We start from the raw sequence: 15,125 nt of genomic DNA, 5'->3' as shown, positions 1-15,125 counted from the left end.
GTTTGTGTGCCCTCCAGATCCCAAAGCCCGGACCTCCAAACACAGCACCCAGCAGGGATGCAGAGCGCAGACCAGCGTCTGAGTGAATCTCTGAGAAAATGGCCGCCGGAGCGAAGAGAGGGGGCGGGACTTTGCTCTGAGAGCGGGATCTGGAGGGCCATAGAAACCTACAGGGGAGGAGACACGCACAGCAGTGGGGTGTGTCCCTCCCCTGTGCAGAACGGCCGCCGGGCGGAGCCGAGCCTGTCCCTCTGCATGAGTGACATGCGAGGGCAGTGAAACAGAAACTAGGCCTCTGGCGAAGCCAGGGCCTAAATTTGAGCGGCGAAGCCGACGAGCAGGCACCATCGGCGCGGTTCTGGTGCGACAGCTAGAGAACCCGCCGGAAATGTCAAAAAACACAGCAAACACACTTTCCCCAAACAATAAAGCACAGGGACCCCCATACATAAACGTCTCAGGTACTTAGCTGCCGAGACGCAGGGCAGGTCCCTGGGGATGAGTGCTCCGGTCCAGCAGGGTCCTGAAGGGCTGCGGATGGAGACCGGTCTCCTGCTAGGCATGGAGACCGTGCTGGCTCCCACTTCATGCCAGAGCCCATGAGGGATGGTGAAGGAGCGCGGCATGTAAGGCTCCAGTCTTGGAAATCAACCTTACAACACCGCCGACACAGTGGGGTGAGAAGGGACATGCCGGGAGTCCAGACATGGACCCGCTTTTCTTCAAACTCTTTCCAAAAATCAAACAAAATCAGATGAGAATGCATGTGTGGATGTATGCCTCCTGACACAAAGTGATAAACTAGCTGACTCTGCTCATCAGGGGGTGTATAAGCTCAGAGGGAGGAGCAACACTTTTAAGTGTAGTTCTTTTGCTTCTGCCTCCGGAGGACACACAAACACCCATGGTCTGGGTCTCCCAAAGGAACGATAAAGAAATGTGTTTTTATCATCAACAGCGCTGCTTTATCGGCGCATGCGCTGTTGAGACTTAGGGAGGGTTTCAGCCGAATCATGTGATTCGGCCAAAATGGCGCCTGCCATGCAGAAACGCTACATACTACAACGCTGCACTCTCTAAAGCTGCAAGCTGGTGAGTGATTACCTAATTTGGTTCACGATTTATATATGACACACTTTTGACTACACACTGTCTGCTTTTCTTCCCCTGAGGAAGCCTCCTGTATGGAGGCGATACGCGTGGGTTAACTTTGCCAAAGTAACCCACCCCTCCTGACATTTTGGTACCCTGCTATGCTTGTGCTTCTCTGTATTCTAGGATAGCGAGTATGGGCTTTTTTTTTACAGCACTCTCAATAGAGTATTTTCATCACTGTCCGGTTAGCATGCACAGCTACAGCACTTTGTGCCTGTATAATTATCTTATATGCATGCTTTACACTATGCTCGCTCCGTACTCCGTGTGCCATAACTAGGACAACTAGCCTTTAGATTTGATAGTGTCACTTTGTATATACAGGGGCTGACTTATACAGATTATCTGCACTGGCCAAATACAGGCATTTGACTACCATCTTGCATATATAATTGTAGTATATAGGTTGTGCCTACCTCTGCACCCTGTCATACTTCAGTAAATATAGATACGCTCTGTTCAGGGGGCCTATATTTGCCATCCACTGTTACATCCTGTGTGTACACTACAACACGCTAGCCCTGGGTCTGGTTTATACTACCTGGCGCTGTCTAGATTATTGATGCTTTAGGGGTGCCCTACATGCTGGTGACCTTAATCCTGTGACTTTAGGGGCCTTACAGCCTTTCTCTTGTCCTCTGTCATCAGATGCTGATTTAATGTGCACATTCTACGGTATTTCAACCGCATTCTTGAGGAATATTACCGTGCAGGTTGCATAGCAGGTTGCATTATTTCTTCATTTTGTATCTACAAGAAGGGTGTTGTATGATATTGTTCTATTTGTGCATTTATTATATATTATATATCATATATGGTTCTTTGGCTTGGGGATGCATGTCTGTTTTTAGTGTTTTTGATTGTCATTTTGTGTGCCTTCACCCCCAGTGTGAAGATCCGTGTATTGTCCTTTTGTAATAAAGATTTCACTTTTACATGATACAATCTCCTGGTGATCCCTCGATAGGTATACTCTTTTTCTTGGAAGGTAGAGAAAAAAGGTATTGAGGGGCTTATGATTAAGGACTGTTTTTAAATTCCCCTTTTTGTGTCCGAAACGCGTCAAGCCGCACGGCAAGTCGCATGGCGATTTTGGATGATTTGTGACCTTTTCTTTATTTTTTAAACTTTTCAAATAAAGCATGAAGATTTTTATTCATTCATATTGGTGCTGAGTCCAACTCATTTTCTCTTACTGTATACTCTTTTTCTTCCCTTCTAATGAGTACTGAGCACCCGAGCATGGAAGTGCTTACTCATCACTAGCATCAGCTAAAACCCATGTTGCTGTGTCCCACAATTGTACTGATGAGAAAAATCAAGAGCTGTGGAGTCAGTAAGCCAATATCAAACTCTTTTTTATTTCCATCCTTGGACTCCAGATTGGACTCCTTCATAAATGAGAAATTAGGAATAACATCACTATAGTAAAAGTAAATAGTTTTTCTTGACACTAAAGGTACAGTCACACTAAGTGACGCTCCAGCGATCCCACCAGCGATCTGACCTGGCGTGGAAGTGATGCTGTGCTTGGTAACTAAGGTAAATATCGGGTAACCAAGCGCTTTGTTACCAGATATTTACCTTGGTTTCCAGCGCACACCGCTTAGCGCTGGCTCCCTGCACTCGTAGCCAGAGTACACATCGGGTTAATAAGCAAACCGCTTTGCTTATTTACCCGATGTGTACTCCGGCTGCGTGTGCAGGGACCCGGCACTGACAGCCTGAGAGCGGCGGACGCTAGTAACCAAGGTAAATATCCGGTAATCAAGCAAAGCACTTAGCTTGGTTACCTGATATTTACCTTGGTTACAGCTCACCGCAGGCTGCAAGAAGCCGGCTCCCTGCACATTCAGATCGTTGCTCTCTCGCTGTAACACACAGCGATGTGTGCTTAACAGCGGGAGAGCAACAACTAAAAAAATGGTCCAGGACATTCAGCAACAACCGGCGACCTCACAGCAGGGGCCAGGTCGTTGCTGGATGTCACACACAGAGACATCGCTAGCAAGATCGCTGTTGCATCACAAAAACCGTGACTCAGCAGCGATGTTGCTAGCGATGTCGCTTAGTGAGACGTGGCCTTCACTCCACACACCTGTTTAAATTAGCACTTAATTATTACAGTACTATAAAGCATTTAAGCGGTTCTCCAGAACTTGAACATTGACTTACGCAGCCACCTGAAAAGGATGGATTGCACTACTATGCGCAGCCATAAGTCACTGCAAAAACAGCAAAAGGGACCCTTTATTGTGGTGATCGATAGGGATCCAGTTAATCAAACAATAACAGCCTAGGTTAGAGGGTTATTCCCATCTTCATAAATGGGTAATGTCAGATAGGGCTTGTAAATACAATTTTGTAATTTACTGCTTAATAACATTTTCCATTGTTGAGAAATTGCATTTTTTCTTGTTTAGAGGCTCATTTACTTGGGAGACAAAACACCACTACAGAACATGTGCAGCGCTTACAAGCTTATCTACTGAGCTTGTAAGTACGGATGTGAAGAGGGCCAAGGTTGCTGAGCACATACGGTAGTTACCTCCTTTTCCCTACTGCGCGTGATGTGAGAATTCACAAGTCTGCAGAGTTACTTGAAAAGTTATTATTACCCTTTTAAACATTTGTCATATTGACAGAAAATCCCACCATTAAGAGACACTTTTTTTTCGAGGACAAGACACAAAAAGAAATGGCAGTGATCATAAAGGGAACAGCAGGAGATGTACAAAAAAAAAGAAGAAAACTGCTCAGGAATCAGGAGGTAAAAGTTTAGCATCTTTAATCAATTTCCTACCATTAGCAATAAAGTGAGCAATTAATTTAATACAGCTTGGTAACTAAAGTTCATAAGGAACATAAAAACTACAGCACATACCTGGAGGTCTATTCCTCCGACGAAAATGGTATTTGGCATTATTTTACCCTCAGGCAACACATAACCCTGGTTTGCTGTCTGATTCTCATCAGGGGAACCTTGGCATCCGGACGCAGACTACAAACAAAAAGAAAAAACAAGTAATTGCAAGCAGAAAACACACTGCAACTTCCGACCAATAAAAAAGCAGCCACAATCCCTATAAGGGCAAAGTCACACTTGCATATGACTTGCAAAATCTCTCATTGTGCTCGGCCCCATATAAGACAATGGTTCAGCTCACATCTGCAAGTTTTTCCACAGCCCTAATCGGACTGAGGGAAGGGAAAAAAAAAAAAATAGCAGCATGCTGCAATTGTCAGCGAGAGCCATGTTACTCACACCCATACAAGTCTATGGGTGCGAGAAACATCGGACAGCACTCTGGTGTTCTCCAAGGGCATAGCGATATATGCACAGGCTGACAATGGAGGGGTGGGGGGATTAATCTCTCCCTCTCCTCCGCAGCGGTGATCCGATCAAGAACGGACCACACTTGCATGACACTCGGCTTACGCTTGCAGCAGAGCCTGAGCCGAAGGTTATTAGCATATCGCATCCAATGCTCTCTCACTGGATGCCATACACTAGTGTAACTCTGCCCTAAGGCATGGAATTGTGCTGTTCCTCTAGTATTCCTCTTACAAAATGCATGACTGGACACTAGGTGCTAATATTCTTCATGAATGGGGCGCGTACCTACTCACTAACACTACCCTATCAATGATGATGCAAATTGTATAGGGATACTCCCTGTTCACTATCGAGAATGGTAACTCCCAATTGTCAAGGTTTATGTCTCCGTCTATAGGAAGGGTAATAAACAAATAAGGCTGTGTTTTACACTGGTTTTTTTTCATTTTTTTCTCTTGCAGATTTTAATTTTAAAGTCTATGAGAATCCTGAACTGCTGGGCCCACATTGTAGATTTTTTTGTTACAGATTTTGGTGCACGCCCCTGTGGGCGTGATACCATGGAGCGATGTCCCCATCGCTCATTCTATCCTGCGCGCATTGCAGGAGGCTTCTTTTCCGGGTGTTTAATCATAGGCTTCAGACACGCACTGCGCATGCGCAGTATGCGTCTGAAACTGACAAGGAGAACCCGGAAGAGAAGCCTGCTGCAATGTGCGCAGGATAGAATGAGCGATGGGGACATCGCTCCATGGTATCACACCCACAGGGGCGTGATACCACGGAAATATGCAGACGTCTATAGGGCAAGGCGCCGCCCCTGTGGCCACATTCCCTGCTATTTACATACGAAATATGAAGGTAATAAAACGTTTATTACTTTCACATTATACAATTTTACAGCACAGGGATGGGTCGGGAGGTGTAATTAGGGCACATATTCTAGGTGACAGGTTCCCTTTAACTGCAGTTGTAATGTGAGCTAGTTCTATCGTAGCTCTACAGAAGGATTACAGAAGCTGCTCCCCCTAGTGTAAGGGTGAAAATATCAAACTTTAAATTTATTTTTTTTATATTTTTCTCAATTAAAAACAAATATTTAAATATACCATTAATACTTTATATTTTTTCAGTTACTGAAATTTTTTTTTTTTTTTTTTTTTTTTTTTTTTTTTTTACACCTTCCCTTTAAAGGGAACCTGTCATCTCAAAAACTGCTATTTAACTGCAGATATGGGGTTAATCTGCAAGTTAGTAACGTCCCTAAGCTCTGTGGCCGTTGCACTGAAAGCCCAAGCCTATAATTGACCTCTATTACTCCTGGAAGCCTCCGATTTTCAGTCAAAAAGGTGCGGCTGCAGCGAAGCGGCAGCTGTAACCGCGTCCTGGAACTGGCAGCCGACTATTATGATACTCAGGCCTAAGCCACACGGCGAGAAAAACGGTGCAAGTGGAGTGCGATAAAACATCGCATTCCCCTCGGACCAATTCTAGCCTGTGTGTTAGCACACATGAGCGATTATTTTCTCAGCCCTAATCGGACTGAGAAAACAATCGCAGCATGCTGCGATTGTAAGCTGAGTCTCTTTCTCTCGCACCCATTCAAGTGAATGGGGCGAGAGAAAAATCGCACTGCACTCGCGGTACACCGGTGTACTGCTAGTGCAGTGCGAGAATGGCAATAGCCGGCTACGCAGTAGAGAAATCCCTCCCTCCCCTCCTGAGTGCCAGCCCGCCCCCCGCAGCTGAGGTCTGCTCGCACGAACGGACCTCAGTTGCAAGGACACAAGCATGACACTCGGCTCTGCTGTACTGCCAGCATGAGCCGAGTGTTATGCAAGGGGATCGCAGTAGTCCCCGTGTGGCCCCAGCCTAAGTCAGTTAGTGCCGGATAACAATTACGGACTATGCAAAGCAGTGACTGACAACACTCCTCTAACTGAAAGAAAGCGTCTCCAGGAGGGAATCAAGTCCATTTCCTCCCAGGAGCCGGGCTTCCAGTGCAACGGCTTTACGTTAACATGCAGATTAGCCCTTTATCTGAAGATTGTGTTTTTCTTTTTCATGACAAGTTCCCTTTAAAGCGTTTGTCCAGTCTTATCTTGATCACCTGCCTTAAGGCCCAGTCACACACAATGACGTACCAGCGATCCCAAAACGATGCGACCTGATAGCAGGTAAGTCGCTGGGAGGTCGCAGGTGAGATGTCACTCAGTCAGATCTTACCAACGATGCAGGAACAATATAGGTCGCAGTAGCGACCTGTATAACGATCTCAGCAGTCACTGTGACCCTGTCACACAGCATCAAACACAGCGATGGGTTCTGCCCAGCAGGACATCGCCTTTGAAGAAAATGGCCTGGACCATTCTGCAACGACTAGAGATCTCACAGCAGGGGCCTGATCGCTGGTAGGTGTCACACATAACGAGATCGCTAACGGGATCGCTAGTGCGTCATAGAAACCGTGACTCATCAGCGATCTCGCTAGCGATCTCGTTATGTGTGACGGTACCTTTAGGAATAAGTCATCCATATCAGATCATTGGGGATCCAATACTCCCTGATCAGCCATTTTTAGGTCGGGCAGAATATAAACCGAGCCGAAACACCACAGCTCCATTCACTGTTCTGGACATTGCCAAGAACTGCAGATCAGCTCCAATGCATTTCAATAGAAGCTAAGCTGTAATAACCAGGAGCAGCCACTACATGGCAACTAAAGTCGGTGACCTAAGTGGACAAGTCACGACTAAAACTTGGACAACCCTTTTACATTACAGCAGCAAACTATCTTGAAAGAATGAAGTTTAAAGGGAACCTGTCACCAGTATTTTGGCGTATAAGCTGCGGCCACCACCAGTGGGCTCTTATATACAGCATTCTAACATTCTGTATATAAGAGCCCAGGCCTCTGTGAGAACATGAAAAACACTTTATAATACTTACCTAACAGTCGTGCGGTGGGCCTAATTGTTATCTCAGTTATCCGGAGCCGCCTCTATCGGCCATCTTCGTCCTGTGTGCATGATGCGTCTACGTCATACACACTCGCCTGTCCTGTGCAGACTACTACAATACTTTGATCTGCCCTGCTCAAGACCTGAATGCCGGCGACTGTGGATGATGTCAGACGCGTCATGCACCGCGGCTAGAGAAGGAAGACGAAGATGGCCGAAAGAGGCGGCGCCGACACCGGACAACGGAGACGCCCATTAGGCCCACCGCACGACCGTTCAGTAAGTATTATAAAAGTGTTCATGTTATACCCCCGGCCTGGGCTCTTATATACAGCATGTTAGAATGCTGTATATAAGAGCCCGGGGGTGGTAGCTGCAGCTTATAGGCCAAAAAAGTGGTGACAGGTTCCCTTTAAAGGGGTAACAACACCGGTGATATAGTGTTGGTTTAAACCGGATCATTATGGTGATCTGGTTCACTTGCGTTTGCTCAAAGACAGTTCTTTCAATTATAAAATGGATCTTTATTAAAGGGAATTTCTCACCAGGCTTTTGCTACATCATCTAAGAGCAGCATGATGTAGAGACCGAGACTCTGATTCCAGCAATGTGTCACTTACTCAGCTGTTTGCTGTCATTTTGAGAAAATCAATTTTGCAGGTCTAGTATTCTTTAAATTTACAGCAGGGATATAACAAGCTCATGCTTCTGCTGGACTTCCTGGAAGCACGCCAAGTAGTCCTCTAATGATAATCTAATTAGTCATTTTTATAAAAACTACACTTAACAACCCAGTAAGTGACATCGCTGGAATCAGGATCTCTGCCCCTATGTAATGCTGCTCTCAGATTAGGTGGCAAAAACCTGGTGAGAGTCCCTTTAACCCCTTAACGACCCATGACGTACTGGGTAGGTCATGGATCGTGTGCGGTTAATCCCCGCCCCCTGCCATGGGCAGGCCGCGGCAATCCACGCACATATCAGCTGTTTTCAACAACTGACACGTGTGCCTGCTACTCGCGGGTGGAATCGCTTCCACCCGTGACTAATAACCCCTTATAACTCGCTGCCAAAATCTGGCAGCGAGATGTATATGCTGACTCACCTCGCCCCATCGGAAGTCACGTGATATGATCACGTGACTTCCGGTGGTTGCCATGGTAGCACAGGGTCATGTGAGGACGCCTGTAACTAACATGAGTCATTTACTCTCAATGCCGGAATACAGCCAGCACTGAAAGTAAAGCAGTATATCTGCAGTTCTCAGCTCTGTAGCAGTGATCTGGAGAATTGCTGATTGCTATAGCCCCCAAGGGGGACCCAATAAAATAAAGACAAGTTAAAAAAAGTTTTAAAAAATTAAAAAAAAGCAAAACAAAGTTCAAACCACCCCCCTTTCATCCCATTGAAAATTAAAGGGTTAAAAAAGATATATATATATATTATACACACATATACATATACATACACACACACATACATACACTATATATATTATATATAAATAAAATATATATATAAAATATATAAATGACCGATCTATCAAAATATAACATCAAATAATGATTGGTAAATGGTGTAGCAGCAAAAAAATCCCAAACGCCAAAATTACTTTTTTTGGTCACCGCAAATTTTGCGCAAAATGCAATAACAGGCGATCAAAACGTAGCATTTGCGCAAAAATGGTGCCATTAACCCCTTCAGCCGCCAGGCACTTTCCGTTTTTTGCTCCCCTTCCGAGAGCCATAACTTTTTTATTTTTCTGTCAATCTTGCCATATGAGGGCTTGTTTTTTGCGGGACGAGTTGTAGTTTTAAATGAAACCATGAGTTTTACCATATAGTGTACTGGAAAACGGCAAAAAAATTACAAGTGCGGAAAAATTGCAAAAGTGTGATCGTACAATAGTTTTTGGGATATTTTCTTCACCGTGTTCACTATATGGTTAAACTGATGTGTCATTGTGATGCCTCAGGTCAGTGCGAGTTTGTAGACACCAAACATGAATAGGTTTACTTGTATTTAAGGGGTTAAAAAAATTCACAAGCTTGTCCAAAAAAAGCGGCGCACATTTTGCACCATTTTCCAAAACCCGTAGCGTTCTCATTTTTCGGGATCTATGGCTCAGTGACTGCTTATTTTTTGCGTCTCGACCTGACGTTTTTAACGGTACCATTTTTGCGCAGATGCTACGTTTTGATCACCTATTATTGCATTTTGCGCAAAATTTGCGGTGACCAAAAAACGTAATTTTGGCGTTTGGAATTTTTTTGCTGCTACGCCGTTTACTGATCAGATTAAGTGATTTTAGATTTTGATAGATCGGACATTTCTGAATGTGGCGATACCAAATATGTGTATATTTTTTTAACCCTTTAATTTTCAACGGGGCAAAAGGGGGGGATTTGAACTTTTAGGTTTTTTATTTTTTAAATCTTTTTTTTTAAACTTTTTTTTATTTTACTAGTCCCCCTAGGGGGCTATTGCGATCAGCAATCCGATCGCTCTGTCCTATCTGCAGATCACAGCTACAGAGCTGAGAACTGCAGATTTGGTGCTTTACTTTCAATGCCGGCTGTATTCCGGCATTGAGAGGAAGTGACTCATGTTAGCTACAGGCGTCACCAGTGCTACCATGGCAACCACCAATCACATGATCATGTCACGTGACTTCCGGTGGGGGCGGGGTAAGTGACTGTCATGGCGGCGCGCGCAGATTTTGGCAGCGAGATATAAGGGGTTAATGGCCACGGGTGGAAACGATTCCACCCGCGACTAGCAGGCACACATGTCAGCTGTTGTAAACAGCTGATATGTGAGCGGATCGCCGCCGCCTGCCCACGGCAGGGGGCAGGGATTAACTGCACACGATCCATGACGTACCCAGTACGTCATGGGTCGTTAAAGGGTTAAAAATGTCAGCTCGAGATGCAAAAAATAAGCAGTCACAGCCATAGATCCCGAAAAATGAGAACACTACGGGTGTCTGAAAATGGCGCAAAATGTGCACCACTTTTTTTGGACAAGCTTGTGAATTTTTTTTTTAACCCCCTAGATAAAAGTAAACCTATACATGTTTGGCGTCTATAAACTCGCACCAACCTTAGGCATCACAACACATCAGTTTTACCATATAGTGAACACAATATCCCAAAAACTATTGTGCGATCACACTTGTGTTGCAATTTTTCCTCACTTGGAATTTTTTTTGCCGTTTCCAGTACACTATATGGTAAAACGTATGGTTCCATTTAAAATTACAACGCATCCCGCAAAAAACAAGCCCTCATATGGCAAGATTGACGGAAAAATAAAAAAAGTTACGGCTCTCGGAAGAAAGGGGGAAAAACCCCCCGGAAAAACGCAAAATGCCCGGGGGTGAAGGGGTTAAGTACGTACCGTATTCACAAGCAGGTGACCACATATTTAAAGGGGTAAACAGTCTAAATCCAGAAGTTAAAGTCACTATGGGACTGCACACTTATGAATCCAGAATTCACTAGTTACTAAACCAGGAATGGTGGTCATGTGACCACAATTGTGGGATATACATGTTCCTGGCCAGAACAAGAGTGGACACGGCCTCACTAAATACAAGTGAATTTGTGCAAAGCAATGCCCAATAGATAGCTGCAACTACTAGTCAGATTCTGCCCAGGAACATGCATGTTGCACAATTGTGGTCATGTGACCATTGATCGCAGGTAAGAAAACAGTGATTCCTTGCAGCACAGGGCCTGCTGGGAGGATTCATATTTCTTCCGTTACAGAGTGACTACAGACTTATTTTAGACCGGTCAACCCCATTTAAAGGGAACCAAACATCAGGATTTTTGTGTATAAGGTGCAGCCAGTGCAGTACTGGCACTATCAGGCACGTTGTGTACATAACATTAGGGGGCAGCTCGGATATTTAGGCTGTGAAATCAAAGTTTATGAAGTTTGAAAATTCATCCACTTTTTGATTGACGTGTGTGCCTCTCCAGATCATATCCAGGCGGGTTATGCACATGATCCCCCCCCCCCCTCTCTCTATGCAAATTTCTCTATTCAGTAACACTGTCTGAGTTGGCGCCTGCGCATAGCGCTTATCTCCGGCGCCATGTTTTTGAAGCCCGCAGATCTTGTTATGACAGCGGGAGCATGCGAGGTCACAACAGGACTGGAGAACAGCTGATCTTACCGATTAGCTGCAGCAGACGATATCGTAGCTGCAGTTAATCGGGGTAAGATCAGCTGTTCTCCAAGTCCTGTTGTGACTGCGCATGCTCCCGCTGTCATAACAAGATCTGAAGAAGCGAGGGCGCATGCGCCGCCCTCTCAGGCACAAAACTGGGTAATGTGGGCTTCAAAAACATGGCGCCAGAGATAAGCGCTATGCGCAGGCGCCAACTCAGACACCGTGTTATTGAATAGAGAAATTTACATACAGCCAGAGAGTGGAACAGGTGGGGGGGAGGAATCATGTGCATAACCCGCCCGGATATTATCTGGAGAGGTGCACACGTCTATCAAAAAGCAGATGAATTTTTCAAACTTTATATACCTTGATTTCACAGCCTAAACATCCGAGCTGCCCCCTAATGGTATGTACAGCCTGTGCCCGATACTGCCAGTACTGCACTGGCTGCACCTTATACACCAAAATCCTGATGTTTGGTTCCCTTTAAGGAACATGACTGTTTGAAAAGTGGCGTGCACTTCATCACAACCCTTACTCCGGTGGAGACTGGCATCAGCTGCCCCACCTACCTTTGTAGCTTGGTGAAAATAACACGAGATTAAACTTTTTTGTGCAGCCTCGTATTGTCCCATGATTTTGCAACTTTTTAAAGCTTTCTACTGCAGAGTTCTGGCATAGGAGCCTTGATGAATCTGGCCTGTTTTACAGCACAAAAATGAGCCGATAGTCTGCAGATCGCAGCTGTAATAGCCTACAGTTACACCAAAGGAAACAAGGCGCATTAATGCTCTGTGGAGGCTCACAGGCGGCCATCGTCCTCGCCAGCACAATGGTTACCCGGCGATGAGCTGCAGAGGACTTTTTTTCTGCTGCACAAAACACCAGCGCAAACCGCTCGTCATCGGGGGATCGTCAGGCTGTTGATATCCTGATCTTTCTTGTCAGCAGATCTTCACCAGCGCTATTCCTTGTACTCGCTGTACAATCTGCCTGTGCAGACAGTGGCTCACACGACCAATCTGATCGCACGCACAGACTCAGATCTGTCCAACCTGACGATTTACAGCTTCCCCGATCGCTGAGCCATTACCAGCGACACCCGGGAACCGTCCGCACCTCCCCCCGCCCCGGACTGCAGACCGCGAGCACCGATCCTCGGCGACATTTCTGGTAATGCTCGCAGTATGGCCACAGGATGTGCCAGGGATGGAGGCTGCCGGATAGCTGTGGCGCCATTGTGCAGGGCCCGGCTATACTCACCATCCTGTCAACTCACAACACGAACACGTAAAAACGATAAAACTGGGAACTTGCCGCCAACTAGTGAGCGCGGCGTGGGGCGTGTCCTATTTATAACCTTCCCCGGAGCAGCGCATTCCATCCGTGCGGGGGGGGGGGGGGAGGCACTGACTTGGGCACAACTATGTGGCAGTTTCGCTTGGAGAGTAGTGAACCGTGTCCTCAAACATTTTAGTTAATTCGAAGCTAACGTTAGCTACTTTTCAGGAGTGGGCAGCGCTGCCATTATGTGTGCGTTATACCCCCACGGGATGGGACATAGGAAAAACCGCGCACTTTATTTATGTACCTACGCCACAGTTAGAAAATAGTCCGGCTATGAGAAAACAGTATCAAGGCGCCGGGGAAAGTGGCGCGTAGTGGGCAGTGTAGGCCCGGCTCTGACCGTGTGTGTGAGGTGCTAATATGGCCGCCCGTGTGAGGCAGGGCCCATGAAGTATTCACACAGGGTCATTATTAAACTGCCGAGTGAGGGCCATAGGAAAAGCAGCTCCTGATACCCCTATAGAGAGTGCCAGGGTCTAAGAACACCACACAGGTGGCCATTTAGAGGGTTTCTGGAATTGAAAACGTTTATGTGATAAAGAAAAAGTACAACCTGAGTAATAGTCTCCATCGGCCTCTGCTTGGTCTATTTTCTTGCAGCCGAGACATGCCGCACATCCTTGTGACCGCTGCAGCCAATCACTGTTACAGATGATACATTACAGCACATGACGCCTGAGGACACGGATCGGCAGCAGCAGTCACTGATCTACGGCATGTCATCCCTACAGGAAAATCAACAAAGACCATTATGGACTACTGTACATGAGCAGCGGAGACTGAACAGGAGAGTCGTCTTATTTTTTTTCAATTTTCGGACAACTTTTAAGAGTTGGTAAACTTTCTTCCTGATTTTTAATAGGTAGTGATGAGTGAGGTCTACCATGCCCTGGTGCTGGGAACGCGTCACAAGCAGTCAGATGCTCGGATGGGCGCGACTCCAGCACCTAGTATAATGCAAGTCAATGGAAGTCAGAAAAAATGCTTCAGTTCCCCTTTTACTTCCGTTATACTCGGTATTCATGTCACTCCCATTCAAGTGTCTGACTGCTTGTTAGGCTATGTGCGCACGTGTGCGTATTGCATGCAGTTACGCTGCGATCTGCAGCGCAGCGTAACTGCATGCGTCCTGCGTCCCCAGCACAATCTATAAAGATTGTGCATGAGACGTGCGCACGTGGCGTATTAGAACCAGGGCTGTGGAGTCGGAGTCGTGGAGTCGGAGTCGGAGTCGGAGCTCATTTTGGTGGAGTCGGAGTCGGAGTCGGTATAAAATGCACCGACTCCGACTCCTAAAATATATAATAAATTGGGGACAGGAGTGCAATGCAGAATGTGCTGAATATTTTACTAAATAACAACATTTAGTATAATGCTTATATTTAAGTGAAAAATTTATTGTAGTACAATGTGAACATCAGACATTTAATTGTTTTTATGATACAATAATCAAGATATTTGGATAGAACATAAAATATTTATTGGAATACAACTTTAGAACACAAAAAAACTAATAAATTGTAAATATGTAATATATATAATATATATATATATACAGTGTATATACACACACACAAGATATATATGTAATCTACTGTATATTACATAGTGTATTACATATTTACAATTTATTACAGTTTTTTGTGTTCTAAAGTTGTATTCCAATAAATATATTTTATGTTCTATCCAAATATCTTGATTATTGTATCATAAAAAATATTAAATGTCTGATGTTCACATACACATATTCATGTACTACAATAAATTTTTCACCTAACTATAAGCAATATATGTAGGAGTCGGAGTCGGAGCCGGAGTCGGAGTCGGTGCAAGAGAATTTGAGGAGTCGGAGTCGGAGTCGAAGGTTTGGCTTACCGACTCCACAGCCCTGATTAGAACGCAGCGATTTGGCTGCTGCCCGAAGCGTGCGTACTAAGAAGTGACATGTCACTTCTTTTGTGCGCTTTGCATGCTGTCTATAGGGAGAGGCAGCATGCAGAGCACACGAATTCTGCAGGCACCAGGCGCTTCAGAACGGAGCTTTTCAGCTGCGCTCTGAAGCGGACCTTATGTGTGCGGTGCAAAGCGCACACAGCCTTACGAATACTGAGCATAGTAGTGCTCATCCATCGCTATTAGCAAACAC

General features: G+C 45.4%; 1 protein-coding gene across 3 annotated transcripts in view; it reads right to left on the bottom strand.

The window, feature by feature from the left end:
- Positions 1 to 12,976, bottom strand: part of DAZL (deleted in azoospermia like) — a 183,919-nt gene extending 170,943 nt beyond the window's left edge. For all 3 annotated transcript variants that reach the window (XM_075316671.1, XM_075316668.1, XM_075316669.1), the window contains exons 1-2: positions 12,896 to 12,976; positions 4,040 to 4,156 (exon numbers count right to left, since the gene is read on the bottom strand). In XM_075316671.1, coding sequence (XP_075172786.1) covers positions 4,040 to 4,156; positions 12,896 to 12,898 — 120 coding nt within the window. In that variant the 5' untranslated portion in view covers positions 12,899 to 12,976. The remainder of the gene's footprint in view (positions 1 to 4,039; positions 4,157 to 12,895) is intronic.
- Between the last annotated feature and the right edge of the window lie 2,149 nt (positions 12,977 to 15,125).

Source organism: Anomaloglossus baeobatrachus, chromosome 6 (genome assembly GCF_048569485.1).
Source record: "Anomaloglossus baeobatrachus isolate aAnoBae1 chromosome 6, aAnoBae1.hap1, whole genome shotgun sequence".
Taxonomy (NCBI): domain Eukaryota; kingdom Metazoa; phylum Chordata; class Amphibia; order Anura; family Aromobatidae; genus Anomaloglossus; species Anomaloglossus baeobatrachus.
This window is presented reverse-complemented; position numbering and strand designations above follow the sequence as displayed.